Genomic DNA, 23,340 nt, shown 5'->3' on the forward strand with positions numbered 1-23,340 from the left:
AGAGGAAAGCTCTTGTAGAGGTCATCTAATCTCTTTGGTTGAGAAGATCTGTCCTCCCACAGACACACCTTCAACATTATAAGAGAATACCTCTTCCTGATGACAAGCTCTCTTGACAGGGATACCTGAAACTTGGTCATTCCAGAAGCAGCATCTTCTATTACAAAAAATTTAAGAGACACATGAGAAATTAGAGTGCTGCTTGGACACCTTTGGACTGCTACTTACCCACAAGATCCAAGGCATTCACAATGAGCATTAGTGAAGACGACGTGGAGAAGTTTCTTGATGGCAACCCTGCTTTTGCCAAGCAGTACTTTGAGAAGAAACTAAAAACAGAGTGCTGGGATAACAATGAGAGCGAAATACTTTTTGAGTTGATCCAAGACATGCAAGAAAGCATCAACATGGAGAAAGTTGTTTTCAAGACCTTGAGAAGAATCAGGTCCCTTATTCATGCTGATCGCTGTAGTCTTTTCATGTATAGGCAGAGAAATGGTACTCCTGAACTGGCAACAAGGCTTTTCAACATCCAAGAGGGAAGTACTCTGGAGGAATGCCTGGTCTCCCCAGACTGCGAGATTGTCTATCCATTGGACATAGGCATTGTGGGCCATGTTGCTCAGACCAAAAAAACCATGAACATCAAGGATGTCCATGAGGTATGTTTGCCATTTATTCATTTCCTGGGTAGAAGAGAGGCTCACAGGGGTCAAAAGGCAGCAGCACACCTCAGTGCTCGTGGTGTAGTAGCTGTGTATTGGAAACAAGTAGCAAGTCTGAAAGTTGCTTCCAATTTCATTCGTGGAGTGAGGTGAAACTAAGCACATTGATTACACTAGGTCTTAATGCCTGCAAACAGGGCACTGCTACACCTTGTCTGTCTAATTTAAAAAAAAATCATGTCTAGTCCAGCAGAGGAGAGGGAGGCAGTCAGTGCACTGAATGCACATGGAATTTTCCATACAATTTTATATTCTATGAGTAAGGGGCAAAGACGAAGAAATCCTTTACAGTGAGTCCAAAGACAGTTTTCCATCACGAAAGACCTTTGACAATCAAAGCTGTGATGAAGATTTCGTTAAGGGCATTTAGAGGCATTATTATCAATCAGAGGGAGTAGACCCCAGAGCAGGTGCATTAATGGCAATCTGTGTATGGGTGATCTTCATCAGAAGCAGCAAGAAACAAGCTTTGACCAAAAAAAGTCTTTCAGCAAAAACTGCAATCTGCAATATCAGAAGGGATCTGAGGGATTTTAATGTTTTATGTTTATGCTTTTATGACAGTATTTACTTCCCATACTTCTGGTTCAATCATGTAAACCTGGGTGGCAGGAATAACAATCTGCTTGTTCTAATCATAGATATAAAACTAAAATCCATGTGACCCAAATATGGCATTTGGGATTACTCCATCTATTGTTTGCTAGTTACAAAGAGGCCATCTGTTTTATTCATTCATTTGTTGCTCAATGCAAGCATAGCCCAACCCTTCAGCAAAACCTTCCTTGTCTTCCATGGAACACACTGAGACACTGTTTTGGTTCTGCGACCTGTTGTGTTTTTTTTTTTTTTTTTTTTTTTTGCTGGGGGTATTGTTGGTGTTGGGGGAAGCATCAGAATGTGACTTAAACTTTTTAAAGTTGTTTGGTTTCTGATGTTTCTCCAAATATATGGAAGGCTTTCCGTGCTGTGAGATAAGTGCTGCACTCCAACCCTAGTGCTTTTAGACATTGCCATAAGACAATTCCTTTGAAGAAGACCCAGAGACAAAATAAATGCTTGGTCTATCCCATTTGGCAGAAAAGGCCAACAGAGGGGAAGGTATGGGCAGAAGATGCATTAGGGAGTGATCATTCTTTCTGGTGCCACCTTCTGAATATGATCAGAGCTGTGTGGCTTTTTCTAACCCAAATAGAAGAACTAATAGCTGACAAGTTACTCACCCAAGCAGGGAGAAGATCTTTCATCAGCAAGACCATCCCTGCAATCCCCCATGGCAGGTGATGACAGTATCAATATGGCCCTGTGCAGGTGAATTCATTGGCCATCTGCTTTCTCTATACTATCCTTTCTCTGCTTTCCAAAAGAAACTAGGGGTAGATGCTGCAAGCTGACAACAAGCTTCACAGTAAAAGCTGATGAAAAATGAGGGTGAGTGAACTTGCCAGTCACTGCACTGGTTTATACACTGTGGCTGTGCAGTGCTACCTGGCTCTACCCACTCTGCAGTGCTAACAAGAAGTCAGAGGAAAGGACAGAGGAGGTACTGTGAAGAATGTCATTGATCTGAGAGTGACCGGAGGAGAGCCCCCTTGTTCTGAGAGAGTTTGACATGTTAAAGCTTATGATTTGCAAGATCTTTACAGAAAGTTAAAAGTACACATGTTGCAGTCAAAAGCCACAGCTTCTGCTCTTGATATTAGCTTTATCATCTGTACATTTTCCAATTTTCTGCTAATTCATTTCTTTTCCTGAGTAATTTTTAAGCAAAACATTTTTTAGGCAGCTTACTTCAAGGGGCTGTGCTTTGACTTGATTTCAAGACTACACATGTTGTGGAAAACGCTTATTTGTAAATTCTCTATTAAACAGTGTGCCCAGTTCAGCGCATTTGTTGACGAGCTTACCGACTACACTACAAAAAACATCCTTGCAACACCCATCTTGAATGGCAAAGATTTGGTTGCTGTCATTGTGGCTATAAATAAGCTGAACGGCCCACACTTCACCAGCTCTGATGAAACAGTAAGTGGTCAGTAGCTGAGTTCCCATCAAAGAGGTGTTACTTCTGTCATGTAACAGAGATTCTTTTATGCTAGTGATGTCTGCTCTAGGGGGGCTCTACTGGTGTGCATTTCCCTAAAGAGCACTCACACCCTCTTACAAGAGGCTCATAATGAGGATGCTTATCTCACATCTTTCAGAGAAGGTACAGTGGGATAAGCCTCATGTCATGGCAGTGCAAAGCAAAGCATTTATCCTGGGAAATTACCTTGATGCTTGTAAAGCAGTGTTATGCAATTCTGTACACATGAGGTTGCTACTGCATTCAATTCAATCTCACAATTTGCCTTTTCAGCTCTTTCTGAAGTATCTGAATTTTGCATCCTTGAACCTGAAAATTTATCACTTGAGTTATCTTCACAACTGTGAGACTCGAAGGGGCCAGGTAAGAGTGAAAATGCAGATTGACTATCTCAAAATCAAATGAATACATTCTTCTGTTTTAAAAGGTGATTCTGATTTTCTTCAGAGATTTGTTCCTGAAGAGCAGAAAGGAAAAGATGCCCTCAACTGTTTTGAGATACTGATCCTTTCCCTAGAGTCCTTCATTACTCTCTCTGCTGCTATTGGTGTAACTGCAGGACCTGATGCAGTGGCACCAGTTTCAGCAAGACTGACCTCTAGATGCTTTGTTGACTTAAGGCTGTGAAACACTCTTGGATCACTTAATCACTTCAGACAGCAGCACCAAGACATTTTCTGAAACACTTAGGAATGTGGTATTTTTTCTTTATCTGCTCATTAAAAAGTGTTACTGGATTTCCTCTTAGAGGCAGTAAAATGGTTGTCATCTTCCTGTTGTATTGGCCTCCATCAGTAGAAAAGAACATATATTAAGGGTTTAGGATATTCTGGATTGAAGTAATTCAGGCACTATTCTTTTCCATTACTTGGGGTACAATAGAATTCTCAGATTTATTGGGATGGATGTGAATCCGTGCAATCACTTTGTGCAGCAGGTATTGGTTATCACTGAAGAGGACGTGGAATTGCACCTGTGCTTCATGGCACATGCTGTATTCTCCACTGGGATTCCCATGGAGAAATGCCTATCTTAGCAAAATGGATGCAGAATGAAAGTTTATTTTGAAGCTTTGGGACAGTACCTATACTTTCTAATTCATTATGTTTTGCCTAATTTTTTTCACTTATCAAAACATGAATGATATTCCAGTGATACAGCCACCAGCAATGGTGAATAGTTAACTAAAGTAGAACTGGAAAAGGTTTATTCCCGTTGAGAGCTTAGCAGTAGGACTAGTCAGGGTAAAAAAGGGGCTAGAAGACAAAATGGGGTCCCAAAAAGTGGAAGGCCTAATGCTTCTGGTCTGGAACTGAACCCAGGAGTCCTGTGTTCATATAGTAGTGCTGTCTGAGCAGGTCCCACAGAAAGGGAGGAAAGCAACAACGAGATGCAGGACACACTGTTCTAGTCCTGCCAACAGCTCAATTGTCAAACCTCTGATTAATATAGGTCTTCAGGGCTTTGTGAAAGATATTACAGTTCATTGTGTTAGAAATTAAAGTACTGAAGTACAGAGTGAGCAAATGACATTCTCAAAAGTGGTCTAAGATTTTAATATTGCAAATCCCAACAGCAAAGACTGGGTGATACTGTGGGTAAAATGGCTTGTGGAAAGACAATTCAGTATGCTTGCGCTCAGATACTGTGTAAGAGTCTTACTAGAAGACCATGTAATACATTTTGACCAAATTCTTTGCAAGATTCCTTGACTTAGATATTTTTCAGCTGTTTCTCTCAGTCCTTCTCAGTGGGCTTGTGGCTTTCAGCATTACCTATTGCATGCTGTAAAGTGCCAAAAAGCTAAACTGCTGCTCATTTTCATCTAATGGTTTGTATGACAGCACCGCTACCCTGTTTGAGGGATGCTGTTATTGAATGACTCAGACTTCATACAAGTGGCAGAGTTGTCCCAATTTATGGATTAAAAACAGACCAGGGCAGCTCAGAATTGCTCAAAAGACATCTACTAGTGCCCAGTGAAGAGGTGAGGCACTTTTTCTGACTGTGGCCATGTAACAGTATTTCTTGTACAAAGCACAGGTCCAGTCTGCTTCAGGTTGCAGCTCTCAGTGCTTCTGAAGCACAGCTCCTCATATCTCCTGGGCTCGGAAAGCCAGGCACACACCTTGGATACAGGCACACATGCGTTAGCTAAGCTAAGCAAGAGTGTGGGTGCCTTCCTTATCATTTCAGAGCAATATCTGTGTAACGTCTGCTTTTACAAATGAAAGGGCCTAATAGCAACAGCTTTGTTAAAGGTACATCTGTAGGCCAGAGGATGAGGAAAAGGATCGTGGACCGATGCACACAAAAAACAGCTGCTCAAAGTCTTTGAGGAAAGTGTTAATTCAGCTATTTCAAGCACCAGCCTCTGGAATTTGCAACGTTTTTGGTGTTAACTGGTTTTGGATGCAAGATTTTACTAATGGGTGCAAAATTTAAGTGGGGACAGCTCTTTGCCTGACACTACTCCTTTTCTGTGCTGTGTTGGTAACATTTGACTTCTATATAACACTATGATGACCTGACTCTTCCTCCATAGTAATTCCCGGTGTGAACAAGCAGTGTAGGTTTTCTGCACTTTTGGGGGACTGTAACCCAACATTTGGGAAGCACATCTCTCTGAGAAAGGCTGTGCTTACATTCTGATTTTCTCCTGCAGGTGCTGTTGTGGTCAGCTAATAAGGTTTTTGAGGAACTGACGGACATTGAGAGGCAGTTCCACAAAGCCTTTTATACAGTGCGGGCGTACCTGAACTGTGACCGGTACTCAGTCGGTCTCCTGGACATGACAAAGCAGAAGGCGAGTGTTCACATATGTGCTGTGCATCTTTGGGATTGCTGCTATCTCCTGAGGAGTGATGCATGGAGATATGATTTACTGAGGCAGTGAAAGTTTGAGCTATCTTTGAGCCATTATTCTTACTTTGGTTGGCATTCTTTTATTGTGCAAAGATTAAGAAAATGAGCTAACTAAAACAGAGGGAAGGTGAAGAGTTTATCACTGGAATGAGACTGTCTGAGACTGGGAAGACATAGGAGGGGAAGATATGTCTGACTCTGGCAATCCTGGTCAAAGCCTGCAGCACAAACAAAACCTCACAAAGTCTGTGGGCATCAGAAGTGTAGTGAGACACCTGTGGAAACCCCCATCAACAAAACAGCCACCTTCCTCAAGGACTCATTCATGCTCACAATATCCAGGTTTTTAGATGAAATTTGGCTTCATGAAAACAAGCTGACAGAATTGAAGTTACCTCTGATTTGGTCTGATTGTTTGCAAACTTTATGTGAGGGTTACACAGCATCCTTGCCAGTGGAGCCCTGTTTGTCCCACTGTCAGGCTGACTGTCTTGTTGACAGAGCTCTTTTAGCATATTATCTTGTGGAGTGCTAAAAGATGGTTAGTGTAAGATAAAGACACTTTGATCAACATTATAATGTAGCCTAAGAGAATAAAAAGCAAAAGAAGTATTTAACTTCTTCAATCTGGCAAGCAGTAGGTCAGCCTATAGTCACACTCTGGAAAATGAAGAACATAAGAGCATTGTCATAGCTGTTTGCTCTGAGTACAGCCAGTACTCACCGTTCACCGAATGAATCAGCACTCTGTGTATAGGCAGTGTATGATCATATGCAGCCATATAAATGCACCTGACACTTCCAGATTTGGATATTTGGGTATCATTCTGCTGCCTAGTATTGAATTAGTTTTATTGCTTCCTGCCTTGCTTACACAATACCAAACCCAGCATGGTACAGCAATGGTTTGAGGCTCGAGACAGAATGCACTTTCCTACTCTAAAAATACTTTTTAAATTTTAAAACCAGGAATTTTTTGACCTGTGGCCAGTCCTGTTGGGAGAAGTACCCCCCTACTCAGGACCTCGAACCCCAGATGGCAGGGTATGTGAAAACAAGATTTCTTTAACTTTCTCTTGTCCGGATGGATTGCCTCACCAGTCATTTTAATGCCACTCTTTTTTTCACTTGCAGGAAATAGTCTTTTACAAGGTCATTGATTACATATTACATGGAAAAGAAGACATTAAAGTCATCCCGTAAGTGCCCAGTCCCTGTATGGTAGGTACTGACACAGGGTGTAGCTAAAAGCAAGGTTCCCCATAGTTTAAAGACATCCATGTGGAGAAATGCAAAGGACCGATAGAAGACCGAGAGTCAGAATGTAAGTTGGTGCTTCAACTCACATTTCTGTGGGGTAAAGATTTCCTCAAGGGCATTGGGATCCTGACTTGGAAGTCAGGCTCCAAAATTCACTGCCACCAGTGTTTGCTTTTGGCTGCAGAAGTGAGCTGCCTTGATTGCCTGCAGATTTCCTCTCTCCTTGCCAGGCTGAGGCATCACTCTCCTCCATGCCTTCCCTGTGTCAGTGGGTGACCCCCACCCAGGATGCCCTTGTGTTGAGGCTTCCTTGCTTCTCTCCAATCCTTCTATCCCTGACCCTATCTTAAGGCTACTGCTAGCCTTTTCTCCCCTCCTGACACACTGGGACTCCCTCTTTCTGAGAACTGCCCTCTCTTCTTGCCATTGAATTTCTCAGAGGAGCCTTGGGCATCTTAGTGAAACCTGACATTAGAGGGGTTTTGCCCATTTCTTGTAACATTGCTTCACATTAGTGTATGTGCTGCAAAAAAGGCCCCCATTTCTTGGGTACAGCAGTGTTCAAAATTCAGGCTGGCAGACATCCTTAGCCAAGAATCTCCTTTTGTATTTCTCTGTGTTGAAGGTCTGAAACATGGCACTCACTCTCAGGAGCGACTTTTTATTAAGTCTCTGCAAACTGATATTTTATCAGTCATTTTGTCTTGAATCCTTGAAGGGAAGTGTTTACTTATGTGGAAAATTTTTGCCTGTGCACATGGATCCTTTGAAAGTGACAGGACCATTTATGGACTGGGGGTTCCAGGCCTAAACCTGGATTATGCAATCAGCTGAACACACTTCAGCTCCATGATTTCTTTAGTAACTATATCTCTTTAATTTCCCTTATAATTTTTCTTCCATTAGAAATCCTACCCCGGATCACTGGGCACTAGTAACTGGACTGCCAGCCTATGTGGCTGAAAGTGGATTTGTAAGTACTTAACCTAGGATTCATCAAGTCTTTCTGAGATGAATAATACCCATGCTGCTTTCTCAGCAATTCAGTCCTTTGTTTTGGCAGTTAAACTTGTTGCCTATACTGTAATACTTTTTCTTTTGTGTGATCCCCTAGATTTGCAACATTATGAATGCTGCTGCAGATGAGATGTTTAACTTTCAGGTATTGTGAAAACTTCCAGTTCTATCAAGGATTCAGCATTTTTTTTTTTGCAGAAATGTAATGTAGAGTCAATATTATGCATATAAATACTTTTTTTGTTTGTAGTCCTAATGTAAAACTGGAGTGCTCATTTATTTAGAAAACATATTAAGTACATGATGTCTTTCTGCTTGCTGTTGCTTCAAGGAAGGTCCTCTAGATGAATCAGGATGGACAATCAAAAACGTTCTCTCCATGCCAATAGTGAATAAAAGGGAAGAAATTGTTGGCGTTGTCACATTTTATAACAGAAAAGATGGGAAACCATTTGATGAACAGGATGAAACCCTCATGGAGGTATAGTTTCTTGCTGGAAGAAATTCATGTGGTTGAAGAGGTCACTATTGCTCCATGTACACCTGAAAGCATCCCAAGTGTTTTGCAGCTGTGGGTACCTTTGTTACTTAGAGAGGTGTTATACATCGGCTTGAAAATTTTGAAAACAACTGTTTGAAACACTGGGGGAGTTTGGTATGGGAAACCCATCTGTATTCACGTGATTTTGTTTCAGCCTTCTTGGGTTGTACACCTAGCCATGAGCAGCTGCTGTGTGCCAACACAACCATTCTCACCTGTGTTTGCATACCTGACCACTGGCTCTCACTGGCTGGGCAAGTGAAAAAATTACACAGAAACTGTCTGTGTAGGTAGGATACAAAGGGAAGCCAGCTATTGAATCTACCAACAGTGGCTGTGACTAAGGGCCTTGCTACTTATAAATGTTCCTTTGCTAGTTTCAATGAAATATAAGTCTTTAGCTCTTGGCATCTGTTATCAATCAGGACATTTCCTGAAATAGACATTTATTATCAAACAAAAAGACTGTGGAAAAATCAGTTTGAATTGGCCATTGGACACCAAACAAGTTGAAAGCAAGCACAGGATGCGAGTAAATACATGTGAGACATGTTGAGACCACCTTGTTCTCCTTTGATATGAGGGTTCCTGACCTGCTGTCACCATTGTGACAGAAACCTCTCCGCAGGCATGGAGACACACAGAAATAGTCTTCTGTACCCTGAACTGGACAGAGGGTCCTTCAGTCTCCACAGCATGGATGCTCTCAAGGCTTGGGCAGATTCAACAGCTGGGGAGCTGCTTTGCTGAGGAGGAAGTCGCAGCTGGGAGCAAAGACATGGTTGCTCATTGCTGGGATTGTGGCCAAAGTCGAGCTTGCATTTCTTTAAAAATGTATCATACAGTGTCATAAGGCTGTGCCTTTGAGGAACAGATGTTATAGCTATTTCACTTTTGCCTTCTCTTCCCTCACCAAGTCCTTGACACAGTTCCTGGGTTGGTCTGTACTCAACACAGACACATATGATAAGATGAACAAGTTGGAGAACCGTAAGGACATTGCTCAGGACATGGTGCTCTACCACGTGAAATGTGACAAGGATGAAATCCAGGAAATTCTGGTAATGCCTCTCAACGTGAAGCACACACCCAAGTACTGGCCTGGCCATGAGTTGTGGCACAGATACAGGTCTCCCATTTCACAGAAATGCTGCCAGCCACCATGACGTGGCAGCAGCACCTAGGCCCTAGTAACTGCACAGGGGCAGACAAAGTCTTTCTTTTTGTTCTGTGGTCTGCCCTCCACCTTGGCATACCGTGCCACTACGTTCTTTCTAATTTCCTCAGCAAAGCCAGCCTTGGAGGTGGGCTTGAATGAGTGCTACTCAGGGCAGGGCTGTGGGGGTGGGAGAGAAACTGATTTATTCCTCAAAACATCCTTAGTGCTGAGGATGTGAAGTTAGAGGACCCAGCGGCAACACTGGCCCTAGGGGAACATTTGCAAGTGAGGGAAAAACAAAACGAAATTGAGGAGAGGGAGAACACTACCAGGAAAAATATGTTGAAAGACAAGAAACTGAAGTAAGGTCCAGGAAAGAAGCACAATATGAGAGCTGCCCTAGATTGCCCCAAAGCTGCCCAGTACAAAGTCCAGGGGAGTTCAGTTGTCTGCTTAACACACCCATGCTCTTTGCAGCCAACACGAGAAAAGCTGGGGAAGGAACCAAGTGAGTGTGACGAGGAAGAGCTGGCAAGCATTCTGGTAAGAACAATGTACTGCTGAAAAGAACAGCCCTGGCAAACAAATATTGCCTGCATAGATGTAGGGAAGAATTCCCAGTGCTGGGATGCTGATCCCTGGTGAAGGGTAAAGGCAAAGCATACCCTGCCTTCCTCTGCTCTGTAAGTTTGAGATTATCATTATTATGTCTCAGCTAGTGCCTTCCACAGCTCCTGGTGAGTCCCTGCTCTCTGCCACTTTATCTCCAGGGGTTCAAAGTCCGTCTGGAAACACGTCAGCCACCTTGGCTTGTCACATATTTTGATCTTCAGAGTAATTAAGGAGGGCTGTAAGTCTTCTCCCATTCTGAGTCTTCAAATTATATCAAATCAAGTGCTTAACAGGAAACAAACAATATTTCCTGCATTTAACCAAAACTGCCCTCCCTCTTCCTCCACTTAATGGGGTTATCATGAAAAGCTTAATTTCAATCCATTTCTGTGTTATATTCTAGAAGAAAAGCAGCATCTGACTGATATATTTTTATTTAGCAAAGCTTAGGAATGACATAAGTAGAACAGCAATAAACCAGCCCATCTCTCTTACAGAAAGAAGAACTCCCAGGGCCCACTAAGTTTGAAATCTATGAGTTCAGGTTCTCTGATTTTGACTGCACCGAGCTAGAGCTGGTGAAATGTGGCATTCAGATGTACTACGAGCTTGGCGTGGTGAAAAAGTTCCAGATCCCGCAGGAGGTATGAGCTGGAAAAAGCTAGGATCTCCTGTCTTGGATGTACAGCAGACTGACCCATGCTGGTGCTGGGACTGAGGTTCCTGTGTGTACCCAGCCCAGCTCACAGAGCAGCCACAGAACTGGGTTCACGGGGGCTTGCCGGGAGGGGGTCACTGTCCTGAGCCCCCTCACCCTGCTGAGGGCAGGAACGGTCTCTCATGTGGGATTGGAGCGTAAAGCTGGCCTCTTCTGCTCTCTTCTGCTCCTCACTGCCTGCCACAGATGCGGGTTTGCCATGAGGTCTATATGGATGGGTGGTGGCCCCTGAAAAAGATTGCTTGCACTTTCTTTATCCAGTGCCACTCACAGCCGCAGTGTAAAAACACATCCCAGCAGCAACACGGGGAGTTCGCACCTGTGTGCCTGTTTCCTTTGCAAGAGTATGTACCCTGCAGCTTTCAGCCAGCATGTGCTGAAACCCGCTCTGCCAAGTCCCTTTGTTTTTCATTCCCATGCAAACATGGATGTGCCTTCATTGGGTGCAGTTGGCACCAGTTTGTCGATGGGAATGGTGTGGCCTTGTGGGAACAAGGACCCCATAAGCCCTGACGTGCGAACTCACGACTTCTGCAGTCCAAAACCCGACAGGAATTGTGAAACTGGTGCTCCAGCAGCTCCGCTACTCCCCAAGGGATTTCTCTGCACATCACGTGAAGTCGATTTCCATCTAGTGGGATCTGGCGGTAACTGCGGGAAGAGTTTACGCCCTGGAAAGGCAGGATCGCAACTGGGAGGGAAGTGAATGAGAGTTAACTCTGTGCTTCTTACATGTAGAATGTCAGTGTCAAAAATACTCGAAATATCTACTCCGGAACAACTAAGCCCTGGAACAGGTGTGAAAAGCAGTAATTCTCATAGTTGAGATTTTAAGAAATGAATACTCATTCATAAATAATTTGCTCTTTAATGAGAAAACCTGCATAGCTACAAGAGGTAGTACACATGGCGAAGTAGACTGCAGAGGGAAAAAACCATTTCTCTGTTTAGTGCCCTATATTGTAATTCTTTAGGTGATATAAATGTCATTCATCTCTGCATCTATGGATCCATATCTCTTGAAGAGAGATATCAGCATTAATAAATCACAAGACAAAAGGAAAAATCTTATGACTGAGAACTTAGAGAAACATAACAATTCAATAAATTCACAAACAGTAAGATGAAATCGCTTTTTCTTTAGGCAGAGCTGATTCTTGTTTACCACACAGGCATCTCTGTGGTTTTATTTTTCTTACCAAAAAAAAAAAAAGACAGAGAGAGAGATATTAGAAAACAGCTACATTTTAGTGTCCCCTTTTGCTCTCTACTAGGCTTTATTCTAACAACTTTGTCAGGGTAGCCTGATGATATTACAGCTTCTGATCCCTTTCTGGGCCCACCTGGCTGGTTTGAGCCTCATCTATGATTTCTGTACATGACCCTTATGGCAAGATAAACAGGCAGCAGCATCATCACCCACACTAACATCCTCTTCCCCTCTGGCAGGTTCTGGTAAGGTTTGTGTACTCCGTCAGCAAAGGCTACCGGAAGATAACTTACCACAACTGGCGCCATGGCTTCAATGTTGCACAGACCATGTTCACGCTCCTGATGGTAAGGGGACACCGCCACGGTTAATTCTGTGGCACAGCTTTACTTACAGCAGATCTTCTGCTGCACCCGGGAATTACGCAGGGCTCCCTTTGAAACCTGGTGTAGGAAAAAGGTTTGTCACTCCTAGCATGGGTCCTGCTAAACAAGGTCTCCATTTGCCTGAAGTGACAGTCACTACATTACATGTGAAGAAATCTTTGGTCAATATTGGCCAATGAATGGAGAGCCTTAATTCTCATAGACGTAGATGTGTATGGTATTGAATAGACTCCAGATTAAATCCTTCTGCAGAGTAGAGGAGAGAGACGACAGGACTTCCATTCTTCCAATAGATTCTGACAGTAAGAGCCAGACTGAAGTCAGCTGGCTGGGATGGATACAACTTCATACTTTCCATTTCCACCCAGGACAGACACAGGTACAAGTCTATTGCCAGTGCGAACATGGCGAGTGCCATTTCTCACAGGTCCCCGGGGCAACAGATACCTCAACAAGAAAAACAGGTGTCAGACTGCTGCTCCACACCAGGGACTGACCAGCCAGGAACCAGTGAAGATGGTCACATCTGTCACACATCTGCTCACACACCTGGCAGCAGACTTATTCCTACCACCCCTGGACAATCCTTTGGGTGATTCAGCTTGACAGCCACACTGACCAGAAAGGTGCAGAGCCTTTTCACAAAGTACTTTGTGTGCAGTGACTGGGAGGGGCACTTATGACAGCCTGGGTGAATCCTAGGGCACAAGGCTCCTATAGCAGTGGGTAGCCAACCCTACAGGTGTGCATCAAGCAGATAAACACTACAGATGTGCCTGCCTGCGTCTGAAATATTTTGTTCCCAGATGATTCCCCATTCTAACCTAAGTCTACCGTGCATTGCATTTCTGTTAACAAATACTTTGAGTTCTCCTGGACTATGCCAGGACATCCCCAGCACAGAGCATTCACTGCTCAGTACCTTTTCTTGTTAGAGATGCTAACATATAGCATTTAAATTTTCTCCCTCCAGACTGGCAAACTGAAGCGTTACTACACAGACCTCGAAGCCCTTGCAATGGTAACTGCTGCTCTGTGCCACGATATTGACCACAGGGGAACCAACAACCTCTACCAAATGAAGTAAGCATTTTCTCACCACTTCAAACCATTTTCTGTTGCTCCTATTTAGCGTGGAATCAGGCAGTGATCACACCAAACTCCACTACAGCTCTGTTTAATATGCAAAGGTGGCAACCTTCTTTGACAAGTTACCTTGCTTTTCAGCTTGCTGCAGTGTTTGAGCTCATGCTTTGGCTGCTGGGAAAATTCACGGTGCTCTCTGGGGCGTTCTTTGCCTCCTAGCAAACCTCCTTTGGTTAAAGCAAAACTCTACATTACCATTACCCTGTGGAACAGGTGCAGAGCAGGCACTCAGTATCCTGAGCACTACAGGAGACTTAGGATGCCAACAGAAGTATCCTGGATGTAAGATGACCAGTTTTTTCTGTATCTATGGAGAAAGCACCATGAATGGCATTGCCCTCACCACCTACAGAAACAAAGCACCTATGAGAATGCTGCTCTCAGTAGGCGGTCATTAGCTACAGATAAACAACTGCATAATTTTGTTGCCTAGTCAGGACTCTGTTGCTCACTTTAGGAAGTCAGATCACAGCTCTTCTGCAATGCTTGCTGGCTGTATTGTCTTGCTTCCTGGAGCTTTGGAAAAACATTAAGTGAAGTTGGCTTGTGTTTTTGATACAAGAGGGCCTTGCTTTTCAGCTATGAAGGTGTCCAACGGTTGCAGGTTTTTCTGTTCCTATTGCCAGATATCAACATGTAATTATTCAGGAATTAAACAAACTTACTAAGCTGAGTAATTACACTGCAGTCATAAACAAGAGTTGGAGTGATATTTGCAGTTGGAAGACTGCTTTACACAGTGTCCAAAGAGTTATAAGCCACGTCACGTAAGTCTTATTAGACCAAAGTCATTAACTACTAAAAAGTTCTGCTCACAGGCCTTTTAAAAATAATTGAACTTATGTGTGTGACAGAAATTAAATACAAAATGGGACACTTCTTTTAAATTTTAAGTGCTGCACTAATATCTTCATTTTTTCCTTTATGCAACCAGATCTCAAAATCCTTTAGCTAAACTTCATGGATCTTCAATTTTAGAGAGACATCACTTGGAATTTGGAAAATTCTTGCTCTCTGAGGAGGTCGGTAATGAACAGTAGTATAAGGGCATGAATAATTTACTTTTAGGGAGATTTTTCATTAACAACCAAGCTGTCAGCACAAGACCTTTCTCTGGTTTGGATGCCAACAAACTGCAGCTGCTTAGTTTCCTAAGGACTCTATGCTCGGCCAGGACCAAAGCACACAGGGTTCCTAAATGCTTGACTTGGTTTCTTCAGAAGCTACATTGTTATCCCCGTAGGAATACCTTAAATACAGGGTTGTTGTCCTGTAGCCCCTCTGACAGGACCAAGGCTGACACATTCCCACAGCTAGCTTTCAATTTCAGGCAAATTTCCCCTGTAGCCAGGGGATGGGGTTTGTGTAGACGCTGTGTAACAACCTCCCCCTGTTCAGTGAACTAAAGGGGAAATGGCACCACACACCATGAATGGGCTCGCACCCCTTGCACCTGAGGGGACCAAGCTGAACAATTGAAAGAAAAAAAAGTGAATATATTTGGGAAAGGGAGGTGGCCAGGAACTCATAACAACACAGAGCTTGGATTTTGCAACTCCCTTTCCTTTGCTTTTCAGTCATTGAATATATGTCAGAACCTCAACCGCAGACAGCACGAGCATGTGATTCACCTAATGGAAATCGCCATTATAGCAACAGACCTGGCACTCTACTTCAAGTAAGTCAGTCATGTACACTGTGTGTGAGAGGCAGAAAGCAGCTGGCCTTTTACAAAGGCCAAATGTGATGCTTTGCTCTGAAAGCCACCCACCCATGCAGCAGTTCTCTTCACAGACACTGGCTCTAGGAGACTGCCCTTAATGCTGACCTCAGAGCTGGTGGGAGAACTCAAATCATTCAACTTCTGCTCAATTAAATCATATACATGACTTTTTAACCCTCTATTTCCAACAAGGGAGGGCTATGTGATCCCCTATGGGAAGAAATGTCAGGATTGTTTTGGCTTGGTTTTTTTACCTAGCATTTCAGCTCTGAAAATACACCTAAGTGGCAAATGGCCTGGCCAGAACTATACTGACTTCGCTGTGAGAGAGGCATGACACAAATAACAAGTAGTTCATTGCAGGTGAATGTCCAGCTCATAGTCTGTTTCACAGCCAGGGGCCAAAAAAGTCAAAATCTTGGAGCAGCATGTGCTAACTTTCTGGGACATAAGACTGAAACTCAATGACATATAACTTTCTAATTAGCAAGGAGCTTTCAAAATGTGCTTTCAAAATACTGTGTCAAGACCAGAAACTGCTTCTGTGTTTTGCACTGCAGTATAATTACACAAAATTTAAACAGTCCAAAAGAGAGGAATTTGAGGGAGGTTGGAAAACCCAGAACTCTTACTGTGGAGATGCAAAATCTGTATGGCACCATCTAGCTATATAATATCACTTGCTCACCAGCTGGGAGCAAACTGGTCCTTGCCCTCCTTGGGCAAAGTGAACTGCAAGCAGAGGCTTGGTTGAGCTAAGACACAGGATTATTTATGTGAGAACACATGCACGAGTCACTTTGTGATATGGCCTCTTTTCTCTGCTAATATTGAAACATTGGGTTTCTCCAGATCTTACACCACTCCAAACAAGGGTGTATTGTGTATAAACCATTCCTCAGAATTCCCTATATATATTTAGATTATATAAATAAGTCTAACAATGCTTGAGTAAGTATATAAAGCCAGGTAGCTTTAAAAATACTCCAGCTAGCTCTAGGTTTCTGCAGTTTGCTTAACATTTAAGGAAAAATGCTTCTTGTACTGCCAACAAAGGTGGAAGCATTTCTCAGCTGACATAGCTTGCAGTAGATCATACTTTCAAGGACCTGCTCATGTCTCACCACTACACTTATTTTTAAGTCATTTACAATAGTTAAGAGACCAGATGATGGTTCGTGGTTTTGAGGGGGGCTTCCTCGAGGACATAAAGTGCCAGGACAGCAACTACTGGAAACCCTTCTGGAAGGCTTACCAATATCAGGATCAGTCACCTGTTTTTAACATATTTGTTTCCTTGTTTAATAGATTTTTCTTTTTTTCCTTTTTTTTTTTTTTTTTTACCTTCCTCCCCTACCCCCACCCAAAGAAAGAGAACAATGTTTCAAAAGATCGTTGATGAGTCTAAGACTTATGACAGTGTGACTGCCTGGACTGAGTATCTGTCTCTGGAGACAACAAAGAAAGAGGTTGTCATGTGAGTAATTGGCTCTGGGGAAAGGTTAGTGATGTGGACACCTGATGAGAGTTCCACCACACACTTTGTGCTGCACTTAGTGCAAAGTCAGCAAGTGATACATTACTGGCCACTCAGATTTGATCTTCTGGAGAAGCAGGGAGAATAAAACAGGGGAAAAAAACCTTAAAGTGGTTCTTCATCCAAATAAGTGTCATGTTGGTCATATACTCCTAAGGAGATGCAGGATCCCTTCTGGTTATATACTCCTACCAGGTCACCCTGTAGGCCACAAACAGGGACATCCGATCCATTAGCTGTTCTTCCCAGTGCCAACGAATCTGAGTTGCACAATGCTGCTCTTGTGACCAGACAGACGCTTTGCAGGATGCCCTACACAGGTGATGAAGTGCTCTCACAACCCGACCGCAGACTGCACTGCTACACACCCATGAGGGAGCCAAAGGTGTTACTCCAAAGTCATGGAGTTCAGCTCAGCAACGACTAAAGAAGTAAATATCTTAGTGCCAGAAGCAAGTAGTTCCTCATCATAATTGCATTTTAATCAAGAGAGCAACCTTTGATGATTGCTCCAGTCAGAACCAAGGCTGTTGCAGCAATACATCTTTTTTTGTCTGTCAATTCACCAGGGGCCAGGGTAGACCTGACACAGTAATGGGGTGTGAGGGTCCTGAGCCTGAAAAAGTAGGGAATAAATTAATTTCTTTCCTGTTTTTAGGGCCATGATGATGACTGCTTGTGACTTGTCAGCTATCACAAAACCTTGGGAAGTCCAGAGTAAGGTCAGGTGCTTGAAATCCTGTTAGATTTCTGTAGCTTATACTTCAAAGTAATGCAATTTCTAAGCTGCCTAGAAATTAAATCAAAGTCTCCTACCAAAATTACCAAAAGGAATAGCTATGGTTTTGATGGATTAACCAGTCTTTCAGATCATAGTTGTGAGTTCCTCAAAAAATTCATGTTTACAAAAAAAACCCCCATCAAAACAAAAAACAAAACAAACCTCCCAGTAATACAGATTTTTGGCTCACAGTCAGATTTTTTAGATATAACATATGCATTGGCTTTATTACAGCAATATCTACCTCCAGTTTGCTCAGTTGTTTGATTTCCTTTAGGAGTTCATTCCTGAACTGTACTTGAGTAATTGCTAAATAATAAACACTTGTTCCAGTTTGGTCAAATTTAGAAATATATCCTCTGAGAGAAGGCACAACCACCCCCCCCCCACCAGGCTTGGGAAAAATAAATTTTCCTCGAAGGAAAGTGAAAGAGATAAAAACTATTTATTTAACAAACACACAGGAAAAGGATAATAATGCTATATAATAAAACCCCTCGCCCTGCTGAGAGAAACCTGGGAAAATTTCAGAGTCCTTCCATAGATCTCTCTCTCCCCCTCCTTGGGGCTGGGATGGGGTGGTGGACCCACCTCCAGGGCCAAGGCCTCAGTGGAAAGTCCTCCCAATGTATTCTGATGTTGAAACAGTCCAGCAGAGAGAAAAGGAAAAAAAATGAAATCCCAGGAAAACAAAAGTTCAACACTTCAAAGGAAAAAGAGCGGAGGAAAAAAACCTGCTGAAAACTGGCTGGAAAGAAAAGCAAGCTGAGTGCTTCCCTTCCCTCCCGCTCTCCTGCTGCAGCTGAAAATAAAAGCCTCTATCTCTGTGTCTCCTTGAACAAGCTGCAAACTGCTTTGAAAAAGTTTTGCTCAGTTTTTCCTTCCCCCTCTCAGGCTTAGTTTAGAGGCATAGAAAGGTACAAACATTAATTTCTGGGCATAGGGCAGCGACATGGGATACACATCATAAAGTCACCCCAAAATAACACTAAAATTTAAAGGAGGGTAAAAGAAATAAAGCCTACCTTCCTGTTCAGCATGAAGAAAAGACAACAGAAAAAAAAAAAAATAGACACCTACAAGGTGACCAGAAAGCAAATCCTAAAGAGGAATACATTGGAAATGTTTCTTAATAGATGAGGAGTGGACTAATGAGATCCAGTGCAACAGGACTGTTGAGTTGTCACTAGACAGGTACAATCCTATTGCCACAGCTGCCCTTCCCAGGAGCAAGAGTGGGGCTATGGTTGGACTAGAAGAAACAGAAGGATTAGAAGTGAGATTTGCTTCAGAATGGAGATGTGAAGTGCATCAAGTTATAAAGCTGAAGTTAGTGCTAACTTTTCTTTTTCCCTCCTTATCAATGTAGGTAGCTCTACTGGTGGCAGCTGAGTTCTGGGAGCAAGGAGATTTGGAAATAAGCGTCCTGCAGCAACAGCCCATTGTAAGTATCATGCAAGAACCAGGCAGTTCAATTCAGACAGCTCTGAACTACACACTCACCACAAGCAGTGCTGTTCTGACTGCTCTGTGTCTGCCTGAAATCACCATGCTTGCCAAAATCCAATAGAAAACTGTGGTCTGAGATAGTGAAGAGCATCTCTGACTGTGCCCAGTGCCTCTTGTCCAGCTGTCCGTATAGTTAGATGGGTTCAGTAGCTGTGAACCATCAAAGGGTGACTAACCCCCTGGAGATTTTATGCAGGTCCCTTACAGAAAAAGTGAAAAACTGAATAGACAGGTCACAGAAGAAAGAAGAGTTTCTAATAAAGAGAAAAACCACAAACACAGACTTCATAGAGTCAAGGAATTATTGATAAATGGCAGGGCATTTCTAACTTTTTTTTTTTAGATAAATTTGGCATTGAAAGAACCAGGAGATTTTCCTTGATGTGGCATCCACCTGTGTGGTTTGGGGTTTTTTTCAAGTAGACTTTCATGCACCCCCTCTACCCACAGTGGCACCACAAATTATATAGTTACCAACAAGACCTTGTAGAAATATAATTTCTTGTTCTGTCATGTTTTATAGTATTTAAAACCTCTTCAACCTTTTATAACATGAACCTTTTCTGGTATCTGTTTGAGAGGCACAAGGGAAAAACTTGTTGTTCTCCTCCCCATCCATAGATGCTTGAAATGCTGTCTCAAATTTCTGCTAAAATGGCAATGGAAATGAGCCCACTTCACTCCTCTGCAGCTGAGGAAGAGATCTGTCATGGACAGTCTTTAGGATAGCATGACAGAACTGCCACGCTGACACAACAAGGCAGTTTTGGGGAGAAGATAGAGGTGCATTTTTCAATTAAGTGGTCTCATAAATCATGGTGAATTTGTGTCCTCCCGCAGCCCATGATGGACCGAAGGAAAGCTGCTGAGCTTCCAAAGCTTCAAGTGGGTTTCATTGACTTTGTGTGCACATTTGTCTATAAGGTAAGTAATGTGCACCCTTATACACCTCATCCTTATAAACAGGGGTTCAAATCCCAGGTGACTGAATTCTGGTGCAGCAACACCACTCCTGGGGAGAGGGACAGGTTGATGAGGGAACATCTGCCCTTTTCTGGGGGATTGCAGCACGGTGCCTTTTTCTGCCATTAATGCTTTCTGCAAAGCATCAGCTTTGGATGCAAAGTGTCAGGGTCTATCCTGGGGTGTGATGGACAAGCATTCCCTCTGCATTGCATTGTACTAAGAGGTGTGTTTGGATTAGGAATTTTCCCGTTTCCATGAGGAAATTCAGCCTATGCTTGATGGGCTTCTGAACAACAGGAATGAGTGGAAGACTCGTGCTGATGAGTACGATGCAAAAATTAAAGCTCTGGAGGAAGAGAAGAAAAAAGAGGAAGAGAGAATGGCTGCAAAGAGAGGTCAGAAAAAGTAATTAGCTTTTCATTCGTAACTCAAAAACATGCTTATGAATACTCTCACAGATCTACAGCAAGCTTTGCTGATACAGCAGAGTAAGACACCCAGAACAAGTTTCATAAATTTGACTCCACTGGCAAGGCTGAAGGCACCTTGCCTTCAAACCTGACACCATGGCAGGTTGTCAAAAAGGCCACCAGCTTAAATTCCCAAACACTAGTATCTGAGAAACTAGTGAGAATACATTCAGCATGAATTCCCATGCAGCTGGGGACAGCAGAATATCATTTGCTGTCCCTGGGAAACAGCAGGGAGACATCCCTTGAACACAGGGGCTGTGGCTGATCTGCTGTCCCACAGGTCATGAAGCAGAAGCTAAGAAAAGTTAACACAGTCCTAGGAGAACACTTAAGAAATAATGGTTCATCCCATTTCTAGCCTGGATTAGGTACTACCTAGAAGCAAGCAGTCCTGGCAGTACCCAGTAGCAATTTATTTTGGTTGAACGTGGTTTTCTTTTTCTGTTGGCCCAGCCTGTGTCATACTGAAATCCATCAGCTGTAGTGGGCTTTGGGTGAAAGTTTGTCTGATAGCCTGGGGATTTTTTTGACTCTCAGAAAGGGAGAAGAAGAAGGTTCTCCTGTCCTCTCCCAAATGTCTGACCAAATACCTGCCACGACTGGGTGCTTTCACTCCCCAGAGACTGTATCTGAACTCTTCTTTTGTTACAAACTGGACCAAAATTCCAACAGCCCATGGTGTGGACATTGCTCAAATGACACAGTTTAGAAATTATTAGAGCTGTCTAGATGTTTTATTTCAGTTTAACTGAAATAGTTAACTTAAAATATCAAAAGTAGTTAACTTAAAATATCAAAAGTAATTTAGAAAAGAAATTTAGAAAATTTCTGAAGAATTATTTCCTGAATAAGTAATTGATATTCAAGTAAGGAAGATTTCCACTAACTCCACAATACTCTTTCCAAGCACAATTACTTTGCAGCTCTAGGTAGGGCGCCATAGGTATGATCTACACCGATCACTGGATAACATAAAAGTTCTAAAAACTCTTGCAACGACTGAGAAGGAAATTTATGACCGTGCCTCTAATTCTGTGTTTCTTTTTATATGGCAGGTGAAATAACGTGTAATGGAGGAACAGCTCCAGCTTCCAGAACCTGTAGTATACTTTAGACTATTTTAACTCCAGTATATGCCACCCAAAATGAGAATGCTCACACTTAAAAACAAACGAAAAAAAGTCATGGCATACAAATATATTCCTGATTGGACTACTCTGGTAATTTATTTATTTATTAATTTATTTATTTGTGACCAACCAGGGAAGGGCTAGATCTTGTTTGCCTTAATTGCATCTCTTCCTGATGGTAAGGAGCCATTTCTGTCTTGTCTCCTGTCCTCCATTTAATGCACCTGCTGTCAGATGGCATGTGGCAGCTCAGAACAACATTTGGCCCAGTAAATCAGGTTGCAAGATTATGAAAGAGCATTTTTCCTTCATGGAAACACTTCTTACCCCAAAGCTGATGGGGATAATTCTGCTCTATACAAACCCATGAGACTGACAGTGAATGCAACCATAGCCTGCAGGGCAGGAAATTGAAGAAGAGATACATTTATCATATCTATGTCTGTATCTGTCAGGATATCAGAAAGAAATCTGAGGGTAAAGATAAAGCATGAAAACTGACCATAGTAAACTTTTGAATTGCTCTAAAATGTTACTATTCCATGTAAATCCAAGAAAAAATCAGACAGATAATAGTTCTGCATTCACTTCAAGAATCTGGATGGGTTGCTATCCCAAAGCTTGGAGCCATCCATGCAACACACAGTAGCTACCTTATTCAGGAGCAGGATCCACACTGTGTGCTAATTGAAGATTTGTTCTTTCACATGTCATTTTAAGAAGACAGTGTTATCATCACCCATTACAGCAGTTCCTCATACAATTAACCAAGCAACCTGAGTTATGGCATCTCATAAATTTGTTCTGTTTTGCCTCTTAATACTAGTTTTTAACACAATTGATCAGAACCAGCTGTCCTTCCTTTCCTCCTTCTGTTCTGAGATGTCTGCTTTTTAGATTATCCTCCAGACTTGTGACTCTTTTATTTCAGATGAAAGTTATTTTTCATGTTTATTCATGCAAATATATTAGAACATTCAATCACACTCTTGTACTAGTAAACACACCCTTCTCTGCTCCTGCTTCCCCTCTCTCTCTCTCTTTCTTTTTTGAAACTGTTTGGAGATCTGTTTTGCTGGGGATTTTCTTCTTCTACTATTACTCCTGCTACCTTCATGGCTTTACCCTTCAGTATATTGTTTTGCATTAAAAAAATACTGCAAGTAAAAGGAAAACTAGAGCTATGGTGGTATCTGGTGATCATTTATCTGTCTCGGTGTAGTAAGCAAGCTGTAATCTTCAATCACTATGCAGCAATTCTGTGAGAGGCAACTTGTCTTTCAGGAAAACACAGAAACTTGTCCACTGGCATGAAAGCTAACATGCCACAGGTAGTGATGCTGTATGTCCCAGTTTCATTAAGAATCTTAGCATGTTAAGGGTTGGAAGGGACCTTCAAGGTCATCTAGTGGCAACCTCAGCCATGGGCAGGGCCTTCACTAGACCAGGTTGCTCAAGGCCTTATACAGCCTGGCTTTGATCAGTGCCAGGGTTGG

At 42.6% G+C, this 23,340-nt stretch overlaps 1 protein-coding gene across 2 annotated transcripts; it reads left to right on the forward strand.

Moving 5' to 3' along the window:
• Nucleotides 1-251: 251 nt before the first annotated feature.
• Nucleotides 252-22,968, forward strand: PDE6B (phosphodiesterase 6B). 2 transcript variants are annotated; one of them, XM_069001203.1, is made up of 22 exons: nucleotides 252-662; nucleotides 2,598-2,750; nucleotides 3,085-3,174; nucleotides 5,477-5,617; nucleotides 6,646-6,720; nucleotides 6,811-6,875; nucleotides 7,843-7,909; nucleotides 8,051-8,098; nucleotides 8,285-8,434; nucleotides 9,412-9,555; nucleotides 10,131-10,196; nucleotides 10,763-10,909; nucleotides 12,433-12,540; nucleotides 13,553-13,662; nucleotides 14,660-14,747; nucleotides 15,303-15,403; nucleotides 16,818-16,925; nucleotides 17,644-17,707; nucleotides 19,136-19,210; nucleotides 20,116-20,199; nucleotides 20,480-20,636; nucleotides 21,770-22,968. In XM_069001203.1, the coding sequence occupies exons 1-22, from the start codon at nucleotides 252-254 to the stop codon at nucleotides 21,826-21,828; spliced, it is 2,511 nt and encodes an 836-aa protein (XP_068857304.1). In that variant the 3' UTR covers nucleotides 21,829-22,968. The 2 variants fall into 2 exon arrangements, with proteins under 2 accessions (XP_068857304.1, XP_068857305.1); XM_069001204.1 differs by having other exon boundaries at nucleotides 20,480-20,646; nucleotides 21,770-21,816.
• The last annotated feature ends 372 nt before the right edge of the window (nucleotides 22,969-23,340 follow it).

The sequence above is a fragment of the Aphelocoma coerulescens genome (assembly GCF_041296385.1).
Source record: "Aphelocoma coerulescens isolate FSJ_1873_10779 chromosome Z unlocalized genomic scaffold, UR_Acoe_1.0 ChrZ, whole genome shotgun sequence".
Taxonomy (NCBI): domain Eukaryota; kingdom Metazoa; phylum Chordata; class Aves; order Passeriformes; family Corvidae; genus Aphelocoma; species Aphelocoma coerulescens.

Excerpts from the sequence above, each read along its gene's own strand:
- PDE6B (XM_069001203.1), top strand. The coding sequence starts at position 252 with ATGAGCATTAGTGAAGACGACGTGGAGAAGTTTCTTGATGGCAACCCT. Across the intron at positions 16,926-17,643 it reads ACAAAGAAAGAGGTTGTCAT|GGCCATGATGATGACTGCTT; the intron begins GTGAGTAATTGG and ends TCCTGTTTTTAG. Across the intron at positions 20,200-20,479 it reads TGTGCACATTTGTCTATAAG|GAATTTTCCCGTTTCCATGA; the intron begins GTAAGTAATGTG and ends TGTTTGGATTAG.